We start from the raw sequence: 24,720 nt of genomic DNA on the forward strand, positions 1-24,720 counted from the left end.
ACACAAAACACCTTTAAAGCACCTGCCGCACACACACAAAAATCCTGGGAGCTGTAGATCTGAGTGGTGAACTACAGTTCCCAATGTTCTTTTCATATGCTTTAAAGCTATGGCGTTCCTACATAGACAAACGCCTGTTTTGTTTGGTTACTTTGAGCTTGGATCCACATTAAGGCTTCATAAACGCAGAACAAAGCTTACAGAAGCATCAATTTTATATATATATATGTGTGTGTGTGTGTGTACATATATATACACACACACACATATATATATATAATATTTCTATTAAAATATTATACACACAGACATACAATGTCCAGTAGCACCTTACAGACCAACTACGGTAAGTTTGTTCTTGGTATGCACACTGAAATCGGGAGGTGAAGAGTTAATAGGAGGAAAAGGAGGCGTGGCTTGCTCGGGTCAGGAGCGGAGACACGGCCTTGCCTGCTTCCAAAGAACCTTTAGGAAAGCAGCAGCGAACAGTGACGTCACGCCGCGGGGGGCGACGCGACGTTCTGTGCGCATGCGCCCGCAGCGCGAGCGAGAGGGGGCGTCGGAGATGCCCGGATTTAAAAGGGGTCTTCGCCGAGGCTGAAGGGGCCCCCTGAAGGAAGGTGGGTGTCCGCGAAGGAGGGGAGCTGGTTGAAAATGGGCGAGGGGACGCGCCGGTGGGTCCTGCTCCCCGCTCTTTCAAGGAGCCTAGACCTGAGGTGATGGTGATGGGCGCCCATAGGGGGGCGTGGCTTACGCTCCCCCCTCCCAACCGTCACTCTGTGGGGAAAATAAATGGCGCATGCGCGGTAGCAACCAAGCGTCCCCCAGCCCACGAGGTGCCTGAGGCCACGGTGATGGGCAGGGAGGAGGAAAAACGGGACTCGGGGTCGGCGAGGGTGAGGAGCTGTTGTCAAGGGGTCTCTTTCTCTCTCTCTGCCTGGAACCTCCTTTCCCCCCTTCTCTTCCGACCTAAGATAGACTTGAGGTGGTGGGGAGGCTCTCCCAATATTCATTGGGCAGGGTTGGTGGGATTAGGTTGTGAGTGCACTAAACAGAGAAGCGTGTCTGCTCCACGTGGGTTAACCCTGAAATTGCTAGGCATGCGTGTCGTTTGTAATATATTTCTCCTACTGACTGTAGCCATTGCACGTGTTTTGTTTTTTGCAACAGGACTAACTTAAATAAAAAGATGAAAAGCTGCCAACCCACCCAGTTTCATTAAGCTCCAATAGCGCTGAAGTGTTGTTTGACAACGGCCAGTTTAAAGTGCAAGTGTTTGTTCAAATGCCCTTTGTAAAGAGGAAACACTTCCCAGTCTTGAAGGAAGTCAGACCCATGGAAGCTCTCTTCTGCTTGCCTTCTTTCTTACAATCAGCCCAGGCCTGCCTGCCAGTTTCCTCTTCCTCCTTAGTTGCCCCTTGCAGAACACAGCTGTGGGGAGGAGGATGGGAACCAAAGTGGAATTAGTGGCTCTGCCTGTCTTTGGCTCTGACTCACCTACCCTTTCATCTGCCCTACCAGCTGCCACGAAGTCACTTGACCAAATCAGTTTCTGTGTGACTGGGAAAGAGTTTTGTAACAATACTGTCACACCAGTAAAAAAATGTTTTCCCTCACAGCTTCCAAAAATAATCACAGTTTTAAAATGCTGTTTTCTAATTTCAGCCTCTCATATGTGTAAATCTCTCAGAAGTGGAGAGGGTTGGATTTCTTGAAGTATTACAGTATAGAAATATATGAAATTTGATAAAAGTAGAAATTAAGGCCTGTATTTTCTGCTGATGTTTCATTTTTTTAAAAACTGCAATTTTTTTGGTCTTACGAGGCTCAGTGTTGTTTTGAACATTATCTTTTATTTTAAATTAAATGTGTATTTGATGATCCATTGTTTAGGAGCTGTATCAAGAGGGTTTCCCTTTAAAAGGTGGCTTTATAAGTATTTTAAATAAATGGATCCCAAGTAAAACTCTCAATCCATTGAGGAAGAATGATGTCTCCAAGGGTAGTGGTGACTCCCCCTTTCAGCAGAGTCTGCAAGAGCCCTCTTGTCTCTTAAAAAGGCAAGTAAATTGATTGTGGCCTCAGTTTTTCTTACCTAGACCCCTTTTGTACAGAGTTATATGTGTCTTTCCCCACTACCTCCCTTTTTTCTCTTAGCTCAGCACTGTGAGAGAAAAGGAGACCAGGGTGGAATCTACACACATATAAAAACGCTGTGAAACTACTTTTTTTAAAAAAAAAAAGTTTTGAAAAATACATTGAATTTTGCATAGCTCACTTTCGCCATCTAGTGTCACATTTGTATATTGTACTTTACAACACATTTAAAATGTTTTATTTGCAGCTATGTAGCTGAGTCCCAGGAAACTACATGCCTTTTATGCTCAGGGTACATATCCTAAAGGCAGCCAGAATCCTCAGCAGAAGTGAAAAAACCTTGCTGTCAGCAGAGACAACTCAAACCCGTGCTGGCCACAGTTTCCAAAAAATCGTTGCCTTCCGCAGGTGCTCCTGGTTGTGGAGCAGCAGCACCCCATCTCCGGCTGGCTGGTGGTACCAGCCGTGCATTACCCGTGTCTTTCTCTTCCCATCACCACTACCCGTTTGGCCCTCAAAGCCCCTGTGCACAGTCTCCGAGATGGCAGAGCAGCGCTACTGCGTGGACTACGCCAAGCGAGGCACAGCAGGCTGCAAGAAGTGCAAGGAAAAGATCCTCAAGGGGATGGTGCGCATCGGGAAGGTGGTGCCCAACCCATTCACAGAGTCCGGTGGGGACATGAAGGAGTGGTACCACGTCAAGTGCATTTTCGAGAAGCTGGAGAGGGCCCGGGCGACGACAAAGAAGATTGAGGACATCACGGACTTGGAGGGCTGGGAGGAGCTGCAGGACAGTGAGAAGGAGCTGATAAACCAGCACATCTCGGGTAAGCGGTGGTGGTAAGAGCAGTTATATAGGGTGGCCCAGTATTCAGAGCCTTGGCTACTTAAAGTTAGCCACATTCATTCATTCATATTATTAGTACTAGCTTTGCAAATTATTTGTTTATTTTATTTATTTATTTATTTATTTTGATGATAATGTTTATTAGTTTTCAATTACAATTCAATAATGGCCACATTATAGCAATAAGGGACCCCTGACCATTACGTCCGGTCGCGGACAACTCTGGAGTTGCGGTGCTCATCTTGCTTTATTGGCCGAAGGAGCTTCCGGGTCATGTGGCCAGCAGGACCAAGCCACTTCTGGCAAACCAGAGCAGCACACGGAAATGCCGTTTACCTTCCCGCCGTAGCGGTACCTATTTATCCACTTGCACTTGATGTGCTTTCGAACTGCTAGGTGGGCAGGAGCAGGGACTGAGCAACGGGAGCTCACCCCACCATGGGGATTCAAACCGCCAACCTTCTGATCGGAAAGCCCTAGGCTCAGTGGTTTAACCCACAGCGCCACCTGCGTCCCTTATTATAGCAATACCAATTTATAATACAGTTCTTAATACCAGTCGTTCAAGTACCAAATTACATAATTAAAATAAGCTGGCCCCCCACGTGCTAGAATTGATGGTTTGATTATTTGCTTTATTTCTGCGTTCCAAAATTTTATTAGTTTCCATTACATTCCAGGCATCATAATAATCCCTTATACAACAACTGCTATATTCATAACTTCTGTTTGTGTTGACACATTAAATGATTTATAAAACTACAAGTGAGGAACTCAGACTATATCCTTGTTCTTCCTTTGTGTGGCAATCATTCTGTCCCTGATGTTTCTTCCTGTCCTTGTATTTATTTTATGTTTTTATGGCATTTATATCCCACCTTTCCATGGAACTCAAAGTGGCGCACAGGGTTCTCCTCCTCCTCTCTTCTAATCCCCACAATAACCTGCCAGTCATCTTCCATTACTTTGCCAATAGGATTCTGCCCATAGTTAACCGATTTGTCACAGGTTGCCTGTGTTAACATTTGGCTTTTGAGGTGAGGGCCAGATACATGTCAAATCACTTTTGCTAGTAGCTTCTCAATTTTTTTTAAAAGGGGGAGGGCAGGTTTCTCTGAACATGTATTACTCAAGACCTGTAGAGGTGTAGAATAAATTCTGTGGCTCCTGAGGCCTTTAACCCCTCATGTCTTCACAGATCTTACTTCCAAAGCTGCAAACACGCCGAAGAAAAAGGCCACCGTCCAGGCGAAGATTTCTGCCAGTGGTCAAATCACCTCCCCCAAGAAAATGCCGGCAGCTTCTTCTGATCCATCACCAAAGAAATTTTCAGGGTTTACAGGTGTGTAAGAGATGGACGGGCCTCTTTCTTTTGGTTGTAATTCATTGGTGGCATTTCCGGCTCAGAGTCTTAGCTTTGGTTCTGTGGGGATATCTGCAGGTGCTCTTGTTGTTGTTTAGTCATTTAGTTGTGTCCGACTCTTCATGTCCCCATGGACCAGAGCACGCCAGGCACTTCTGTCCTCCACTGCCTCCCGCAGTTTGGTCAGACTCATGTTTGTAGCTTCGAGAACACTGTCCAACCATCTCGTCCTCTGTCGTCCCCTTCTCCTTGTGCCCTCCATCTTTCCTAACAAGGGTCTTTTCCGGGGAGTCTTCTCTTCTCATGAGGTGGCCAAAGTATTGGAGCCTCAGCTTCAGGATCTGTCCTTCCAGTGAGCACTCAGGGCTGATTTCCTTCAGAATGGAGAGGTTTGTTCTTCTTGCAGTCCATGGGTCTCTCAAGAATCTCCTCCAACACCATAATTCAAAAGCATCAATTCTTCGGCGATCAGCCTTCTTTATGGTCCAGCTCTCACTTCCATACATCACTACAGGGAAAACCATGGCTTTAACTATACGGACCTTTGTTGGCAAGGTGATGTCTCTGCTTTTTAAGATGCTGTCTAGGTTTGTCATCGCCTTTCTCCGAAGGAGCAGGCGTCTTTTAATTTCGTGACTGCTGTCACCATCTGCAGTGATCGCAGGTGCTCTTGGATGTGGCCAATCCATGTCCAATGAGCTGGGTTTTAACATTTAGGCCATCTGCTGATAGTCTTCATTAACTGATGATTTGGCAAGAGTCTTTAAGGATGCAGGAAGAGCCCTGCTGGATTAAGCCAAAGGGTCCATCTGTTTCTGTATCTTGCACCTCACAGTGCAAAAGGCTACCTTGCAGTTGCTTCTCAGCACCTTGTATTCAGAGGTAGACTGCCTCTGAACATGAAGGTTCCATTTAGCTATTGTAGCCAATATGTTGGTAGACTCATCCTCCTCCTCCATCATCTCTATGAATTTGTCTAACTCTGCCTTGTAAGTAAGCCCACAAAAGTATACCAGTCTGCTGGAGAGGGTGGGGCTTACAGGTCTCTCCTCCGTTGGTCTGCTACATTTCTTACCTGGGTGCAGAGGAAGGGCCTTTTTTCTCTGGCAGCCCACCTGTTCTGCACTAGCAATGGAGGAAGGATGGAACACGCCGTCCCTTCCTCCAGCCAGCTTGCTTGCCTACAAAGAATTCCTTGTCGCCTATGGCAAGTGGGTGAGTGGTTAGGACTGGTCTAATCCCTTTTCTAAATCTAGCTAAGCCAGCTGGCATCACCACATCTCATCACAAGGAAATTCCATATGTTAAGTGTGCTGAGTGAATAAGTCATTTTCTAACATCTGTTCTGAATCTGCTGCCCATCAGCTTCACTCCTAAGGTATGAAAGAGGTAGAAAAATGTACCTCTGTTCACATTCTCTACAGACAGGGATGGGGAAACCTCTGCCCTGCCAACTTGTTTTGACCGGCTGGGCTTCCCCATTTGAACTATGAAGCTGTTTTGGCTGAGCCTTGCCCACCTTGCAACTCACATTATCTCTGACCATTGTGGCTGGAGCTGATGGGTGTTGTCATCCAACAAGATCTGGAGGGCTGCAGGCTAGCCACCTCTGTGATACACACTCCTGGAAGCGATCCCTATTGAGCATGACTTCCTTCCGATCAGCCAGGCCTAGGATCAGGCAGGCTGATTTGACATTCCAAACCATTTGCCGATGGTGATCTGCAGCAGACGTCCTGGTAAAACACAGGTAGCCAACGTGGTGCCCTCCAGATGTTGCTGGACTACATCCCTGAATTGATGGGCAAGCTGGCTGGGGCTGAGGGGAGCTGGAGCCTTCAGCATCTTCAGTTTTAATCCAGAAACAACAAATCTGAGAAACGCTGCCTTTGATCTACTCAGGTGCTGTTACCTGCACCTGGTCCTAGGATGGGCCAGAAGTGCAAATAAGTGTTTTGGGTTGGGTGGGAAATCGCAGGTCATGTCAGTCAGCGGTATCTTCCCCTGAAGTTCACCTTTTTCTGCACAGCTAAGCCGGGCAGCTCTGATGAAGTGGCTTCTGCATCTCCCCGCAAGCCCAGCTTGTCCACGGAGAAGAGTGACCCAAAGCACAAGGACTGTTTGCTGCGGGAATTCAGGAAGCTTTGCGCTATGGTAGCCGACAAACCTAGCTACAACGTCAAGACCCAGATCATCCAGGACTTCCTGCAGAAGGGAACCAGCGGAGGTACAATTCCTTCTCCCTTTCTCTTTTTTTAAAAAATTGGGAGTGTTTGTGTTGATGTAGAGGGCAGGCTCAAATATATGAGCAGTTATTTATTATTATTATTATTATTATTATTATTATTATTATTATTATTATTTAAAATTCATCTGAAGATCACAGGGTGGTTCACAACAGAAAAATACAAAAAGAAAAAACACAAAATACCTAGTTTTAAAAAATCCCAGTAAAAAAACCCCCATATTACTATTTATTAAATATGAGTGATTTGCCAAATGGGACAGGTGGAACACAGTTCGTTTCCTCATCCTGATGACGTAATGTACTGTATATGCATGCTATATGTCAGTGGTCCTCAAGCGCTTTCAGGCCACTGCTCCCTTTGTTCCCTAAGCTCATTCCCAGTGCCTCCAACCCTACAAAAAGCATTTTTCTGAATAGCAATTTGCACAACCCACTAAGGAGGATCTTAGCACAATAACATTCAAAAGAGTAACAATTAGTTACTATTTTGCACTCAATGTGACAGATGATAAAAATAGAAATAAAGACATTGAAGTCAGATGTAAAATCAGCAATAGACAAAGATTAAAATACTCATCTGTGATAAGCTTGGATTGCTGTGATTAGGGATGTGGGTTTTCCAGAGACCTCTTCATTATGGGCAAATGCGGTCCACAGAGGCCAGGCTGTCCATTCTCACCTCTTTCCTTGTACCCAGATGGCTTCCGTGGGGATCTCTACCTGACAGTCAAGCTGCTGTTGCCGGGGGTGATAAAGAGTGTTTACAACCTGAATGACAAGCAGATCGTAAAGCTCTTCAGCAGGATATTTGGCTGCAGCCAGGAGGACATGGTCCGAGACCTTGAACAAGTGAGGAATGAGTTTGCTGTGTAATGGTCTTGAATCTTGGGCCTCCAGGCCTGTCCGTCAAGCCCTCAGGACACTCCCCAAGACACACACACCCCATTAGCCATCCTTGAGTGTTTTGGCCTGGGTGGGATGGGTCATTGAACTCTGATCATGGCTCTTGCTTGCCTGGATGGAGAACAGGGAGAGGTGTTGGTATAGAAGCAGGATTCAAGATGCAGAACTGGCCCCAAACTAACAAAATAAATTTCGATATAGACAAATGTAAGGTTCTGCACTTAGGCAGGAATAATCAGATGCACACATTTAGGATGGGGGACACCTGGCTTGGCAGCAGTGCATGGGGAAGGGATCCAGTGGTTTAGTAGATCACAAACTTAATATGAGTCAACAGAACAATGCAGCAGCAAAAAAAAAAATATGAATGCTAATCCAGGCTGCATCAACGGAAGTCTAATGTCCAGATTGAGGGAAGCAATAGGACTATTCTATTCTGCCTTGGTCAGACCCCACGTGGAGTCCTGTGTCCAGATCTGGGCACTACATTATAAGAAGGATATTGACAAGCTGGAAAGCGTGCAAAGGAGGGAGACTAAGATGATCAAAGGTTTGGAAACCAAGCCTTTTGAGGAAATGTTGAGGGAGCTGGGATGTTCAGCCTGAAGGACACAAGTGCTGTTACATGGAAGACGGAGCAAGCTTGTTTTCTGCTGCTCCAGAGAGGACAACCTGAATCACTGTATTCAGATGACAAGAAAGGAGATTCCAACTAAATATCAGGAATAGCTTTCTGACAGTAAGAGCTGTTCTAAAATGGAATAGTCTACCTTGGGAAGTGGGGGATTCCCCTTCACTGGAGGTTTTTCAACAGAAGTTGGATGATCTGCCAGGGATTCTCTAGCTGTTTTCTGCACTACAGAGGAATGGATTAGATAACTAGATTATTTTCAGGGTCCCTTCAAAACCTGCATTTCTGTTATTTTGTGAAAAGACTCCCCTCCCTATTCTATTATGTGATTTAGTGTATGATTCTATTTTAAACAGGGTGATGTGTCTGAGACAGTGCGGATCTTCTTTGAGCAGAGCAAATCCTGTCCCCCGGCTGCCAAGAGTCTCTTGACAATCCAAGAGGTTGATGACTTCCTGACACAGCTCTCTAAGCTTTCCAAAGAGGATGAGCAGCAAAGCTTGCTGCAGGATGTTGCAAACAGGTACAGTTAGAGGTTTGAGATTCCTGGCTAGGGAGATCAAGCTAGAGGGGAGGAACTTCCCTATGTCTCCAGTGTGTTATTGGGGCTCCCATAATTCCTTACCATCAGTTTAGCTGACAGCTGGGATTGATGGGAGTTGTAGTCTGACAACATCTGGAGGGCACCAGATTAGAGGAAGGCCACAACAGGTTATGTTCAGAGGAGAGATTCTGAAGCGGCAGCATGAGTTGCCAGCTTGCTTTTGCAGAAGCAGGGATCTGTTTACATGTCTGAATGGAAGACTGTTTTTGGTGCTTTTGTAATCCTGCTTGTGCAGTGATAGCAACCAAAACAATCAAGGGGATGGAGCAAATCCCCTATGGGAAAAGATTGCAGCATTTGGGACTTTTTACTTTAGAGAAAAGGTAAGAGAAGGAAGTTTGTGAAACTATGCATGGCATGGAGAAAGTGGACAGAGGAAAGTTTTTACCCCTGTTGCATAACATTAGAATTTGTGGTCATCCAATGAAGCTGAATATTGGGAGATTCAGGACAGATAAAAGAAAGTCCCTCTTCACTCAGCACATAGTTAAACTATGGAATTCTCCCCCACAGGAGGCAGTGATGGCCACTGACCTGGATGGCTTTAAAAGAGAAGTAGAGAAATTCATGGAGGAGAGAGAGCTATTGATGGCTACTAGCTGTGATGGCTATGCTCTGCCTGGAAACCACAGGAAGGGGAAAGTGATGCTGTGCTTGGCTCCTGCTTGCATGCTTCTCTTTGGGGCATCTGGCTGACTACTGTGAGAGCAGGTTGCTGGACTAGATGGGCCACTGGACTGATCCAACAAGGAAAAAAATCACGGGGGAAAAATAATCTGCATAGAAGTGGGAGGGGGGCTCAGCGTTCTCCCTGCTGCCCCTTCCTTTACAGGCTGGCTTGGTAGGCTTGCTGTTGCGTCTATTTTGATCTTCAGCACTGCAAGCTGCATGTGTCTTATGATTAAGTTTTTTAAATAAACAAATGCACAGTTTGCAGCTGATAAAATCTCCAATGATTAATTGTTATGCATCATTATCTTGTTTTATGATTTTTTTATTGTTGTTTTTTTATTTTCAGGTGCACGGCCAATGACCTGAAGTGCATCATCCGGTTGATAAAGCATGACTTGAAAATGAATGCTGGAGCCAAACATGTGTAAGCTCTCTCTGTGTGTATGTCGTTTCCAGAAATAATGCAGAAGTCTAAAAATGGAATGTGATGGAGACATAGAAGAAGACTGCTTGGGCTCATTTTGAAATGGAGCTAGAGAACCTGCTGCTCCCCCAACTCTCAACAGCCCCAGTGACCAAGCTTTTAGTGTGGCATAGCAGTTAGACTGCTGGACTAGGACCTGGGAGACCAGGATTCAAATCTCACTCAGCCATGAAGTTCACTGTCTCCCAACCTAACCTACCTCACAGGGCTGATGTGAGGATTAAAGGAGTAGGTTTGGGGAACCATGTATACCACCCTGAGCCCCTTGGAGAAAAAAGTGGGATATAACTGCATTAAATATAAATACATATAGCGTCATCAGCCCAGTATTGTGCAGTGCTCTGCCACTGGGGATTCAGCAAGCGCCTTCTGCGCCAGCTTTTGGAATGTCTGCTGAAAATGTTTCTATTCTGCAAGGCCTATGCAGCCAATTAAGAATACATCCTTCCGCAGTGGTTAATGGTATAATAATTATGGTTTTGTTGCAGTAAACCACTTTGAATTTCTTTTATGATTCAGTGGTGCACAATTTTTAAATAAATACAGTCGTACCTTGGAAGTTGACTGAAATCCATTCCAGAAGTCCATTCGACTTCCAAAACATTTGGAAACCAAAGCGCGGCTTCTTATTAGCTGCAGGAAGCTCCTGCAGCCAATTGGAAGCCGCGAAAGCCCCATCGGACATTCAGGTTCCAAAGAATGTTTGCAAATCAGAACACTCACTTCTAGGTTTGCGGCGTTCAGGAGCGAAAACACCCATGTACCAAGGTGTTTGGAATCCAACTGTATGTAGAAATTTATTACTATTACTGTTAATTATAGTTATTGATCACTTCTTTGCCAAGGTAACTCAAAGCAACTTACAATATATAAACAAATACATATGTTGACTCTGGCAACAATATACAGTCGTACCTTGGTTCTTGAACGCCTTGTGACTCAAACATTTTTGGAAGCTCAACATCCGATGTGGCTTCCGCAGCTTTCGATTGAGCCCAGGAAGCTCCTGCAGCCAATCAGAAGCCGTGCCTTGGTTTCCAAATGTTTTGGAAGTCGAACGGATTCCGTTTGAGAACCAAGTTACAACTGTATCTAAAAGGCAATCCTATTTTTGAAAAAGCAGGATTAAAACATACCACTCACTCAAGAAGGCCAGAGATAATGAAGAGAGAAAGGCCTGATTGAAAAAGGGATTTTTTTTGCCTGGCACCTAAAGCTATGCAACGATGACGCCAGGCAGGCCTCCCTGGTGAGAGAATTCCACAAACAGGGAGGTGATAAATATTGCACTTTAAATATCCAGGCCTCAGTTTTCCCTCAGAAATTCTGTGGTCTTATTCCTCACACAGCCCTCTTCAGCTCCTTTCTCCCCTCTTCTCTCTCAGTTGACGAGAATACAAGAAAAGCCTGCTGGTTCAGGCTAGCGGTCCACCCTCAAGTACATCCCAAGCAAAAAGAGCCATCTCCCATCCTGTAACTTCCAGCAACTCATATTTAGAAGCATTGCTGCCTCCAAAAGTGAAGGCAGAGCAGAACCATTGTGGCTGGTAGCCATCGATAGCCCCTATCCTCTATGAATTCATCTCATTTTATAGGAAAATAATATACGAGACTCCCTGCCTCCTCCTTTCCTTTCAGGTTGGATGCCTTGGACCCAAATGCTTACGAGGCTTTCAAAGCCTCGCGCAACCTCCACGACGTGGTCGAAAGGGTGCTGAGGAACCAGCAGGAGTCCCAGAAGGTGCCAGGCCTAAAGAGGACTCTCAGCGTCCAGGCCACGCTGATGACCCCCGTTCAACCCATGCTGGTAAAAAGAAACAAACCCTGTGACCTGGTGGTCTCCTCATCCAGCCCTTGGAGCTCCCTTTAGAGGCCCTCCTGTCCCCATCTCTGTCAACTGTTGGGCTTTTAATGAAGGCTAAAGCAAGGAAGAATCTAGTGGCACTTTTTGTGGGATGAGCTTGCGTGGACCACAGTCCATTCTGCAACGTAAGAGCCTGGCTACTGCCAAAGGGCGGTCCATCCAGCCTCACATTCTGTTCTCTCAGTGCCCAACTGGATGCCAGAAGATGGGGAAGAGTAGGACAGATGTATAAATCATTCCAGAGCTGCTTCCAAGGAGGAAGAGGTCTTGTGATCTGCTGGCAGGTCTTCTAAAGTGCTGAGAATCCCTTTTTCAGAGGGAGAGCAGCCATCCCCAACCTGATGCTTTCTAGATGTCTCCAACTACAGTTCACATAAGTCACTAGGGCTGGTCGATATATCAATATATTGTCCAGAACTGGTTTGAAGTCCATATTGTGAGATCAATTTCATAATTTTTGACCTGGCAATAGATTGTGAATTATTGGAGGGGGGGGGGGTGTTGCGCATGCTTTGCAAAGATCACAATGTGGGGGAAAACGTGAAGCCAGCCAATGCCTCTACATAGCTTCATCCTTATTTCAGACATTGTGATATATTGGTATATCACAATGTTGGAAACCAGATATCACGCATTGCTGTCAGCCACACTGGCTGGACTGATAGGAGCTTGTAGAATGAGACCTCCAGAGGACACCAGGTTGTTGCAGAAGGTCCCAGGATCATACCTAAACATCTCAGGGAGAGGATTGGAGAAGATCTTGGCCTGAGCAGCTGGAGGATTGCTGTTGGATTTTGGGACTTTACTGTTTTACATGGAGTGTTGGTCTGCATAGTAGAAGACAACTTGTGCCTAGCTTGTACAAGGAGAAGGGACATAGATCAGGGCTAGAGAATCAGCCTTGCAGGCGGAAGGTCTCCAGTTCAACCCCCAGAATCTCCCAGTAGGGTTGGGAGAGACTCCTACCTGAAATCCTGGAGAGCTGCTGCCAGTCAGTGTAGACAGTACAGAGAAAGGTGGACCCATGTTCTGGCACAATACAAAGCAGCTTCCTGTGTTGTAGATCCAGTGGCGTAGCGTGGGGGGTGCAGGGGGGGCCGGCCGCACCGGGCACAACATCTGGGGTTAGGGCAAATCCACAGGTTAGGGGGCGCAAATCCACGGGTTAGGGGGCGCAAATTACTTGCCTTGCCCCGGGTGCTGACAACCCACGCTACGCCACTGTGTAGATCTGCATGCAATTAAAAGTCATAAGATGGGATTTTCCTTCTCCTTCTTTCTCCCACAAGGCTGAGGCCTGTAAGTCCATTGAATACGCCATGAAGAAGTGCCCCAACGGGATGTACTCGGAGATCAAGTACGACGGGGAGCGCGTCCAGGTGCACAAGAAAGGCGACCACTTCAGCTACTTCAGTCGCAGCTTGAAACCTGTCCTTCCACACAAGGTCAGTGGAACCTTCTGATATTTCATTATGATTGCATTTATATCCCACCTTTTTCTACAAGGAGCTCAAGGTGGTTTACATGGTCCCTTCCCCCATTTCCTCCTCACAACAACCCTGTGAGGTAGGTTAGGCTGAGAACCAATGTCTGGCCCAAAATCACTCAGTGAGTTTCATGGCCAATGGGGGGGGGGGGAATTGTACCTTGATCTCCCAGGTCCTAGTCTGACACTAACCATTGTGCCACACTGTCTTTACACCACTCGTGTGTTTGGAGTTTATAAGCAGAAGAAGGTTAACTTAGTGTAATGAATCCTTGCTTGGAGGATACCTTTCATTGGAAGGTATTCAGACTGAGAGTATAGGAAAGAGTTCTGCAGTGCTGGCTAACATTTTGGAGAAGGCAAGAAGCCAGGCTTGCCCCTTTGTTCTCAGGAGATGCATCCGAGATGACCTCTCACCTCGAGGTCCAGAGAGGGAGGAGCCGAGGAGCAGGAAATGGTAAACAGGTCGCAACCTAAGACGTATCATTCTAAACTTTAAAGGATAGAGATAGGTCGGCACAGAGTTTAAAGGTGCGGGAATAGTTTGGGAATCTGAAGGTCCCTTACTCTGTCTGTTTAAACCCCTTTCTGCAATGTGAGTTGTGCCCAAACTTCCAACACTCTTTGGGTCACTTCCTGTGGAAATGAATGGCTAGCTTCTTACCGACATCACATGCCTGGCATGTTCCGCTAGTATTGGGGAAATAAGTGTCTCTGCCTTCTCCAGCAGAGCTCTGCTGCCTAAAGTGATCACCTGACTCTCCCTAAAAGGAGGAATGACCCTGGCAAGAAACTCTGATCTCATGATGTGCTTATGTTTAAACCAGGTGGCCCATTTCAAGGACTTCATCCCCAAGGCTTTCCCAGGGGGACACAGCATGATCCTGGATGCAGAAGTCCTTCTAATAGACAACAAGACAGCCAAGCCCCTTCCCTTTGGGACACTTGGAGTGCACAAGGTGCGTGATTTTAATCTCTCCCTGCCCAGAAATGGACGAAATGACCCAACTCATTGCAAAGCAGGTTGATTTTATTAAAACACAGCAAGTAACAGCAGATGGAAGTTGTAGTTGAAAACATCTAGGGGGCACCAGTTTGGGGGATGCTAAGCTTAGGTTGTGGGGCAGACAGTGGCAAGACACGCTGTTGGGTTATAGCATTGGGTATCATATGTAGAAAGACCAGAATTTTCCTTCTCACCGCTCTCATGCAACTCATGGGATCGACCACTGAAACTGACAGCTTAGAGATTCAGGAAAGATGGGGAGAACTTCAGAAAGGCAGAATTTAGGGACATCTCGCCTGCAGAGAGGCCAAGATTTACTTCAACTGTGGTTTATTAAACCTTGGTTTAATGTTACGTGCAAATCCTGCCCAGTGTTTTAACTGTGGTTTGTTTACTGCCAGAAAACTACAATCTGAAGCTATGTTTTTTACTGGCATCTTATTTTAACATGCAAACCCAGCCTGCTTCCTTAACTGTGGGTTTTCTGACCACCTCACCCCCAGACACTCATCAAGCACTTTACCAGCAAAGTTTGAAGCATTGAGCCATGGTTGGTTTGATCATCTGTGGAACAGCTCACTGTCTTTGGTCTGACAGAGATCAGTTTCCTAGACGAAACTGATTCCTGCATTGCACAGAGTTGGGCTAGATGACCCTTTGGGTGCCTTCCAACTCTTTGATTCTGTGAAGTTCTGAGAGGGGGGCAGGGAGCAGCCATGGGAGGATCTGAAGCCCTGTCTGTGAGCTGCACAAAGAGGACTCCAACTCCCATCAGCCCCAGCCAGTATGACTAATGGTCAGGCATAAGGGGACCTTCAGTCCAGCAAGATCTGGAGGGCACCAGGTTCCCCAGCCCTGGCACAGGGAGAGAGGCTGTGGCCAGTTGCAGTGGAGAAAGGCAGGCTGAGGAGAAGAGGCAGCAAGGAGACCCAGGGAAGACTGTGGGCCTTGCCAAATGGAAGAGCTTCAGCCTAGCTCTACAGGATTTTTTTCTCCAACCCCAAATACAATCTGTGTTCTAACACATCACTGTGTCTCTGCAGAAAGCAGCTTTCCAGGACGCCAATGTCTGCCTCTTTGTGTTTGACTGTATCTACTTCAACGACGTCAGTCTGATGGACAGGTGGGTCTCATTCTCTCAGTATAACTCAAGACCATTGTTGTTGTTGTTGTTGTTTAGTCGTGTCCGACTCTTCGTGACCCCATGGACCAGAGCACGCCAGGCACCTCTGTCCTCCACTACCTCCCGCAGTTTGGTCAAACTCATGCTGGTAACCTCGAAAACACTATCCAACCATCTTGTCCTCTGTTACCCCCTTCTCCTTGTGCCCTCCATCAGTGTTTTCTCCAGGGAGTCTTCCCTTCTCATGAGGTGGCCAAAGTACTGGAGCCTCAGCTTCACGATCTGTCCTTCCAGTGAGCACTCAGAGCTGATTTCCTTAAGAATGGATGCGTTTGATCTTCTTGCAGTCCATGGGACTCTCAAGAGTCTTCTCCAGCACCATAATTCAAAAGCATCAATTCTTCGGCGATCAGCCTTCTTTATGGTCCAGCTCTCACTTCCATACATCACTACTGGGAAAACCATGGCTCAAGACCATATGTGTTCCTTTTTATCCCCTTTGATCTGGCCTTGCTACAGGTGCCATATAATACTCATTATGCACTTGTAAGAAATTGGATCTTTTAGTGTGGCGGCAACCACACTTTGGAACTCCCTGCCTATTGACATCTAGGAGGCACCTTTACTGTCCTCTTTTTCACACCTGTGAAAAACACTTTTGATTAGGCAAGCCTACCCAGATATGTAGAATGTTGATCTGTGTTCTAATCTGGTTTTTAGCATATCTTTGATTTTCATTATTCTTTGAATGTTTTAAATAGCTGCTTTTTTACTGTTTTTATTGGCTATTTCACTGTTTTATTCTTTTAATGTCTACATTTCATGAAATAAATAAAAATTAAATAAAGTTGGGCCCATTTCGTCCTGAAACCTGTTTTTCTCATCATCCCTCTCCATCTCTGCCCTGTTTTCTCCAGGCCACTCCGTGAGCGCCGCAAGTTTCTCTACGATAACATGGTAGAAATCCCCAACCGAATCCTCTTCTCGGAGATGAAGCATGTCACGGTGGGTGCCATTCCAGACTGCGGGCTGGAAACGCTTGGAAATGTCCCCGCGGGGAATATTGAAGACTCTCGAGTCACCACCAACAAAAATGAGCTCAGTATTCTGAGGGGCCTCCCAGCATTAGTCTAACATGTCCACAGCATTCTGTAATCCAGACAGTTCTTTTCTGTTTTGTCCAGATTTGACTGAAGTAGAAAATCAGCATGGGGAAAGAGTGACTTCCTTACATTCCATTTTTGATAGAAAGAGTTTTACAGTTCTGCATTTTGTTCCTTCTGATTATTACTATCATTATTATTATTATTATTATTATTACTCCTGCAAGAAACTAACACAGCCAGTCACTCCTCCTCTGGTAATCCTTTTTAACTTGGCTATTTCTCTTTCAGAAAGCTTCGGACCTTGCTGATATGATCAACCGGGTCATCCGTGAGGGGCTGGAGGGTTTGGTGCTGAAAGACGTGAAGGCATGTAGCCTTGTGTTTTTGATGCACACACCAGACAATTTATTTTACTTGGTTCATCAGCTTGGTTTATTTTTAAAAAATTAATAAGTGGTTTACATAAAATGGTACAAAATATTCATTAAAATTGGCGATAAAACCCGTAAACATAATAAAATGATCTCAGATAAAACCAACCTTTTAAAAAAAACAAAGAAACCAACATAAAATTACCTGTCAAGATAGGCTTGGCTAAGCAAAAAGGTTTTAATAGGCATCAAAATGCACAACGTAAGTGCCTGCCTAATATCAAGTGGCAGGAAGTTCCGGAGACTAGGGGCATCACACTAAACTATCAGTTTCTCTCAAGTGTGCAACAGACATTGTGCTGCACTTGTAAAAGTGACAGCTCCACAGATTGAAGCAGTCAAACGGGGCACATTTTGATTACTTTTTAGACCGAAAAGTGAGGTGCAAATGTTGGTTAAACAGAAGATCTCCATCTAGAAATCGTCTCTCTCTTCCCCCTGCCTCTTCCAACTTCACATCTATCTGCTGGCATTGTCCTGGAGCTTCAATGCCTATTTTTGCAAGCATAAGGACTAGGAGGTTGCTTTTTGTTTTTAAACATGCCCTGGATGTGATACGCTTTAGAGAGCTCTGGCCAACCGCCCCTTCTTTCTTGCTTTCGCCTGTGCAGAGCCTCTATGAGCCAGGAAAACGCCACTGGCTCAAGGTGAAGAAGGACTACCTGAACGAGGGGGCAATGGCTGACACGGCAGACCTGGTGGTCTTGGGTGCCTTCTACGGCCAAGGGAGCAAAGGTGGGTGTCTTAGAAACCAGCCTCAGAGGAACACTTGAGAGGCCTGGGAAATTTCCTCCCTCCACCCCCCATCACTGCAACCAGCCTAGTTGGTGGCGGTCCATGGGACATAAAGTCTGCGTTTCCAGTTGAGCTTCTCTAAAGCAGGGATCCCGTTTCCCTCCCTCTTTCTGCCACAGGGGGGATGATGTCCATCTTCCTCATGGGCTGCTACGATCCCGACAGCCAGAAGTGGTGCACGGTGACCAAATGCGCCGGCGGCCATGATGACGCCACGCTGGCCCGGCTGCAAAAGGAGCTGGACATGGTGAAGATCAGCAAGGTTTGCAGCCCGGAGATGTCACAGCCCTCGAGTGTTGGTTGCGGGGATTCTCAAAGAGCTGCTGCCAAGTCGGCATACATAAGAGCAGGTCCGGTGGCCCCTCTAGGCCAGCATCCTGTTCTCACAGTGGCCAGCCAGGTGTCTCAGCAGGAAACCCACAAGCCAGGACCTGAGCACAAGAGTGCTCTCCCCTTCCTGCAGTTTTACAGCAACTGGCATTCAGAAGCATCGCTGCCTCTGACCATGGAGGCAGAGCATAGCCGTCATGACTAGTAGTAGCCATCAGAAGCCGTCTCCTCCACAAATTTGTCCAATCGTCTGTTAAAGACATCCATCTGGTGGCCCAGGAGCAAGTTCCATAGTTTAACTATGCACTGCATGAATAAGTCCTTTCTTTTATCCCTTCTGAATTTTCCAACATTCAGCTTCATTGGATGCCCACAAGTTCTAGTGTTTCTCCATGCCCTGCATAATGTTTTTAACTTCTCTCATGTCACATCTTGCTTGTCTTTTCTCTAAGCTCAGAAGTCCCAGATGCTGCAGTTTTTCCTCAGAGGGGTGTCACTCCATCCCCTTGATCATTTTGACAATGCTGAGCTAGATGGAATAATGGCCTGACTCAGCCTATGGCTGCTTCCAGTGGTCCTTTCAGCGCTGTTGCACTCCAGTCTTGTTTTGTGGGCTTCCCAGAATAGTTATCTGTGATTGGCTACTGTGAGAAGAGCATGCTGGGGCATGCTGGACCTCCATGGGCAGCCAGGCTCTTCTTCAAAGATCTTCCAAGGTGTGCAGCTGGTAGGCTCAAGGAATGGGATTATTTTGAAGGTGACTTCCTATGTCTTTTTCTCTCCTTCCTAGGATCCCAGTAAGATTCCAAGCTGGCTGAAAATAAATAAGAATTATTACCCAGATTTCATTGTTCCAGATCCAAAGGTAAAACAGCCTGAGAGGGAGGGAGGGGCAGGAGCTGCAGGGGGAGAGGAATAGGATTGCCCCTGTGCAAAAGTAACAATGGGCTCTGATTTTCAATGTGGACCCTTTTTTAGAGGTTGTGGGCAGGGGGCTCAGTAAATGAATTGTTAGTGTTTGGTGTGGCTAGATAGGTGAAGCTAAGCAGATATGAACCCAGTTAGATCCTTGGTTGAGAAACCACTGTTCCATATGAAAGCTTTGTGTTGTTTTTTTTGGGGGGGGGGGTAGTTCAGTTTTTAAAATTCCACATACAGTCTTACCTTGGTTCTCGAACAGAATGCGTTCTGGGAGTCCATTCGACTCCCAGAACCATTCGAAAACCACGGTGCAGCTTCCGATTGGCTGCAGGAGCGTCCTGCAGCCAATCAGAAGGCATGCCGGATGTTCAGCTTCCAAAAATCATCGAAAAACTGGAACACTCACTTCCGGGTTTCGATCATTTGGGAGCCGATTTGTTCAGTAGCCAAGGCGTCTGAGATCCAAGGTACGACTGTAAACAAAAATTGCACATTCCTAAACCTTTGGATCTGCCCCATGGCTAGTGGGTAGGGTAGGGGAGAGCAAGAGAATCCCCTGTACTTCTGGTGCCTATGTGCCAAGCGGGCCTTGCCAATAGATAACCTCAAGCAGACCCGGCTCAAAAAGAGGTCTGCCTTGCTTGGATTTAACTTGCACAATTTGAACCATCCTGTCTTCAGCCAAGTATGGTTGAAATCACACGAGTTAAATGCACACAGGATGCAATCAGCTTGTATTTGTGTGTCAAAAGTCCCTTTTAATCATATCTGTTCATTTGGCACCCTACCTCTTCACTGGATCAAAGACCCAAAGTGGGTTTTCCTATGAACTCAGAGCACACACCATGTTGCCTCAACTGCTTCTCTCAGATCTCTTGACCATGTTGAAAAAAGAATCTCGTTCAAGTATACTGGGAGCAGATGAATGTTTCTCAGACTTCTTGAAAACAAGGAAGAGGAGCATAATCCAGGCTGTGTATATGTGTGTGATTAATACACTACAATTCTGCACCCAGTACTCCCAAGACCTCTGGCCATGAGGGCTAGTAGTTTCCTTTAGAATTTTCAGAACACAAGCTGAGATTCTTGGGGTGCTGAATTCTGTTCCTGTCTTATGCAGAACTTGCACAGAATTCTGGCTGTTCTCCAGAAGAGTTCTCCCTCACAAACTGCTGTCCTTTAATGGTGAACTTACGCAGAACTGCATTGGGCAGCAGAGAGAGGGTTGGCCAAGGAAGGTTGGGTCAGCTCATTCTGCGATCGTTGCCTTCTGCCTTAGGAAGCGCCAGTCTGGGAGATCACGGGGGCTGAGTTCTCCAAAGCAGAGGCCCACACCGCCGATGGGATCTCCATCCGCTTTCCACGCTGCACACGGATCCGAGACGACAAAGACTGGGCCACGGCCACCTCCCTACCACAACTCCGGGTGAGTCACCCACTACTTCTGCTCATCTGCCCTTCCTTCAGAACCAGGAGTGGAACTTCACTTGATTCTTAGGGGAAGCAGCTGTAGCTTAGTGGTGGATCATCTGTTCTGCATGCAGAAGATCCCAGGTTCAGTCCCCAATGACGTCACCAGGTTAGATTGGGAAGGTTTCTCCTGCCTGGAATCTAGGAAAGCCGCTGCCAGTCAGTGTGGACACTGCTGAGCTAGGTGAACCTGTGGTCTGACTCAGTAGGAGGCAGCTTCCTCTGAATCGTAGAATTGTAGAGTTGGAAGGTTACCTCAAGGGTAATCTAGTCTAACCCCCAACCCTGTAGTCAGAACCAAGAGGACTAGAATCATGCTTAGGTATGGCTGGCAAATCCTGAAGGGTATATCTGAAATCCTGGAGAACCACTTTCTGTCAGTCTAGGCAGTTCTGAGTGAGATGGACCAAGGGTCTGGGGCTCAGCTTTATTTGTACATGTGTGTTTGTAAATAGATTGATAGATCTTTTTAAATTATTATCTATTTCGTTTCAAGGGGAAGTGCTGCAGCTCATTGGTGGGGTGTCTCTTCTGCATGCAGGAGATCCGAGGTTCAGTCCCCAACGGTATCCCCAGGTTGGGTTGGCAAGGCTTTTCCTGCCTGTAACCCGGGGGAGCTGCTGCCAGTCAGTGTAGACAATACTGAGCTAGATGGACCGGAGGCAACTTCCTTTGTTCCTTGGCTGAGGGTTTCTTTCCTGTTTTCTAATGGCAAATCCCTGTACTCTGTCGGGGGGCAGGAGCTATACCAGTTGTCCAAGGAGAAGTCTGACTTCACTGTGGTCGCCATGGAGGAGGAGAACTCCACAGCTGGCAGCAGCGGAGAGACAGAAGGGCAGTCGAGGTCTTCCACTCCCCGCAAGGCTCCGAAGCAGCCCTCCAGCAAGTCCCCGGCAAAAGCTAAGAAGCCCGAAGGTGTGAAGGCTGGGATATTTGTTGCTGGGGGGTGGGGAGGGCTGTTGAAAGTTCCTTTGGGCATCAAACCCTGCCCCAAATACAGACACACTCAGCTGGGTTCCTGCTTTGTCTTTTGATAACACATGGCGAGAGGTGCAGCTGTAGAAGCAGGGCCTTTATGGTCATGGCCCCAGGGCAGCCCAAAGCCACAGTTCTTCACTCTCTTTTTAAGGGACTGCAAGGTGCATCTTTTTTCTTATGGGGATTGGGGTCAGAGATGGAGGGAAGCTTCTGGCCCTCCAGATGTTGCTGGACTATAACTCCCAAGGACTGTAAGTCCCAGCATCCTCCTTGGCCACTGGAAGGCGCTGATGGGAGTTGGACGTCTAGCAAACCACAGGTTCCTCCATCCCTGCAGTGGGCATTGTGCACTGATCAATCTGTCAGTTCATCAGTGATGCTGTTCCATTTTTGTAAGTCATGCCTTAGGTTTCTCCATGTCTCTAATTATAATAGTTACTTATTTTTTGTTCTGGAAGCTGCTCTGAGCTTTGGACAAGCAGCATAAAATTGTTTCTGGATAACATCTCTCATGGAGGGACAACACCCAAAGCTTGTTCAGTGCCAATCCCTGCCACATGCTTTCCAAAACCCTCTCAGGGGCACCCTAAAGCCCATCCAAACCCTAGTGCAGGGGTCTGCAACCCTCGGCTCCAGAGCCGCATGTGGCTCTTTTACACCTTTGCCGCGGCTCCGGGGCGGATACTAGCGAGGGGAGGAGGCGCATTGTGCGCCCCGACACTCCCCACTGTGGCGGGCGCTGTACTGGCTGTGACGTCGCATGGGGGCGGTGCGTGCATTAGTCACGCACCGTCCCGACGTCACCTTCCTGCCCGCTGTCAGATCGTGGCTCCAGAGATATATTTGTTTTAAAAGTCGCAATGGTTTTGCGGCTCCCAGTTGTTGTTTTCTTCGGAAACTGGTCCAAGTGGCTCTTTTTGTCTTAAAGGTTGCAGACCCCTGCCCTAGTATAAAGACAGGCTGTTGCAATCAAGTTGCCTGTCAGTTGCCAGGAATAGGGTGATGATCGGCCACTGTGAGAAGGGAAGAGACTGTATTTCAGTTGGTGGAGCACTCGCTTGGCACCCAGAAGGTCCCAGATTCAGTCACCAAGTGGGAGAGACTCCTGCATGAAATGCTGGAGAGAGCTTCTGCCAGTCAGTGTAGACAGCACTGAGCTAAATAGACCAATAATATCACTCTGTATAACAGCTTCCTATGTTTATTTGAAAACAGGATGCTGGACTAGATGGGCCTCTTCTGAAGGCGGGCGGGGGGCGAAAGTCTTTACTCCCCCCCCGCCTGCCTTCAAAAGCCGTCCGGGATAGCGGAGAAATGAAGGCTGGCGGCGGGAGGAAGTCTCTCCGCCCGCCGCCAGCCTTCGGAGGAGGTCCGAGGACAGTGGGGAAGACGCGCTGCGCTTCCCCGCTGTCCCGGAGATTTCCCTATGGGCTTTCGTCTTGCGAAGGAAGCCCATAGGGAAATTCGTTTTGCGAAGCACCTCCAAAACGGAAAACCCTTTCGTCTAGCGGGTTTTCCGTCTTGCGAGGCGTTCGTCTTGCGGGGCACCACTGTACATTTTTTTGTGAGAGATTGTTTTTAAAGTAGCATTGCATGACCTCTTGAGTGGGAAGGACACACCGCCACAAGATGGCCACCTTTGACCCTTCTACACTGCCCTCTCCCTTCTCCTGGCAAGGCACCCTAACTCACTGATGTAGAATGTTTTATTGTCTTTTTTCTTTTTAGCCAGCAAACCTGTAGAAAAGTCCCCGCTGAAGAAGGCCACGGAGAAGCGAGGAGAGAAGAGGAAAGCCTCTGAGCTGGAAGGAGAGAAGGGGAAGGTAAGAGGACCTGACCTCCTCATCCCTCTCCTGGGAAATGGATATCAGTGGCTACTAGCCAGGATGGCTATAATCTGCCTGCACTGTTGGAGACAGCTTGCCTCTGAATACCAGCTCCTGGGGGGAGTGTACTCACCCCCTGCTTGCAGACTTCCCAGAGGTAGGTGACTAACAGCTGTGAAAAGGCGTTCCTTTGGCCTAATCCAGCTGTGCTCTTCTTACTTTCTTGTAACTGAAGGAAGCGTTCTGAATAACAATCTGCATCCTTTGGAAAGAGAAAATGTTTCATAGAATTGTAGGAAGAGACCCCAAGGGTCATTTAGTCCAACCCCTTGCAATGCATTTTATTTTAATTCCAAAGGAAGCCTTCCAGTGATGGAAATGCTTTGTCGGGGGCTTTTCAGGCATTGCCAGTGAGTGCCTGCAAAGCCCCTTTTGTCCAAGCACTCCCCCACCTTCGGTGACGTCAGATGGGTGTGGCTTGGTTGAAGCAACCTTGTGGGCCAAATGGAGAAGTTCTGTGGGCCCGACTAGGCCTGTGGGCCGCAAGTTCCTAACCCACCATATAGCAAGCTGAGTCCCTGCTCACTCACCATCCTGTTGTGTGTCTTCCCATTTCTCCATCCGCAGATGCTGCTGGATATCTTCACTGGGGTGAAGCTGTACCTGCCTCCTTCCGTGGAAGGCTTCAGCAAAATTAGGCGGTATTTTGTCGCCTACGATGGAGACCTGGTCCGCGAATTCGACACCTCCTCAGCGACACACGTTATGGGGGACGTGGAAGAGAATCCATCTGCCAAGCACGTCTCCCCGGACTGGATCTGGGAGTGCATACGGAAAAGGAGGCTGGTAGCCCCTTGCTAAGCTGGTCTTTGGCCCATGCCAAGGCCGCAACAGCCACAGGGACAGGTGAGGGGAGCAAAGTGGTTTTTAAGGATGCCTTGGCTACATTTTTAAAGAAAAGGTTTAACACCTTTTGGGATGAAATTTTCAGCTCTGATAAACTGACATTATGGAAATCAAATTAAATATCACCTCATGGGTCTGTTCTTATTTCTAAGAATAAAGGGGTATAGTTGTCGTCCTGTCCCATCCCCCGCAAAATGAAAAGGTGGTATTTAAGTCTCCTACTATAGGGTCAAGACCCACAAGTGCAGCAGAGCTGTTACTGCCATGCAAACTCCTCAGCCAAGTCTGAAGGTTTCTGCCTTTTACTCCCCTTTCGTAGAAGAGAATCTTCTCCTACCTCCTCCCCATGTCCCAGTGGGAACATGTTGCCTGGCTTGGGAAGAGGCTGTCATTCCAATTTCCATGGCTTCACACTTGACCATTGGCCTGACCACTGGAGTTCATGTGTTGTGAAGTGACCAGACTGCTGATGGGAGCTTTAACAGATGACACCTGTGTTAAAACAACTGCACTGGCCACCCATCTGTTACTGAGCCAGGTTCAAGGTCCCTGTATTAATTTACAAAGACCTGAACAACTTAGGTCCTGAGTATCTCAGGAACTACCTGAACCCTTATATCCCAGTTCAG

General features: G+C 47.2%; 1 protein-coding gene across 5 annotated transcripts; it reads left to right on the plus strand.

Annotated features, from left to right (window-relative positions):
• The first annotated feature begins 463 nt into the window (after positions 1–463).
• LIG3 (DNA ligase 3) lies at positions 464–24,216 on the plus strand. 5 transcript variants are annotated; one of them, XM_028707308.2, is made up of 21 exons: positions 505–620; positions 1,894–2,060; positions 2,345–2,924; positions 4,143–4,286; positions 6,337–6,534; positions 7,253–7,404; positions 8,446–8,612; positions 9,712–9,789; positions 11,488–11,656; positions 13,003–13,158; positions 14,027–14,158; positions 15,249–15,328; positions 16,246–16,333; positions 16,723–16,800; positions 17,477–17,600; positions 17,780–17,922; positions 18,781–18,855; positions 20,191–20,337; positions 21,122–21,296; positions 23,088–23,182; positions 23,813–24,216. In XM_028707308.2, exons 3-21 carry the CDS (start codon positions 2,372–2,374, stop codon positions 24,044–24,046), a joined length of 2,988 nt encoding a protein of 995 aa, XP_028563141.2. In that variant the 5' UTR covers positions 505–620; positions 1,894–2,060; positions 2,345–2,371; the 3' UTR covers positions 24,047–24,216. The 5 variants fall into 5 exon arrangements, with proteins under 5 accessions (XP_028563139.2, XP_028563141.2, XP_028563143.2 ...); XM_028707306.2 differs by lacking the exon at positions 1,894–2,060 and having other exon boundaries at positions 464–620; XM_028707310.2 differs by lacking the exon at positions 1,894–2,060 and having other exon boundaries at positions 507–674.
• The last annotated feature ends 504 nt before the right edge of the window (positions 24,217–24,720 follow it).

The sequence above is a fragment of the Podarcis muralis genome, chromosome 15 (assembly GCF_964188315.1).
Source record: "Podarcis muralis chromosome 15, rPodMur119.hap1.1, whole genome shotgun sequence".
Lineage (NCBI taxonomy): Eukaryota > Metazoa > Chordata > Lepidosauria > Squamata > Lacertidae > Podarcis > Podarcis muralis.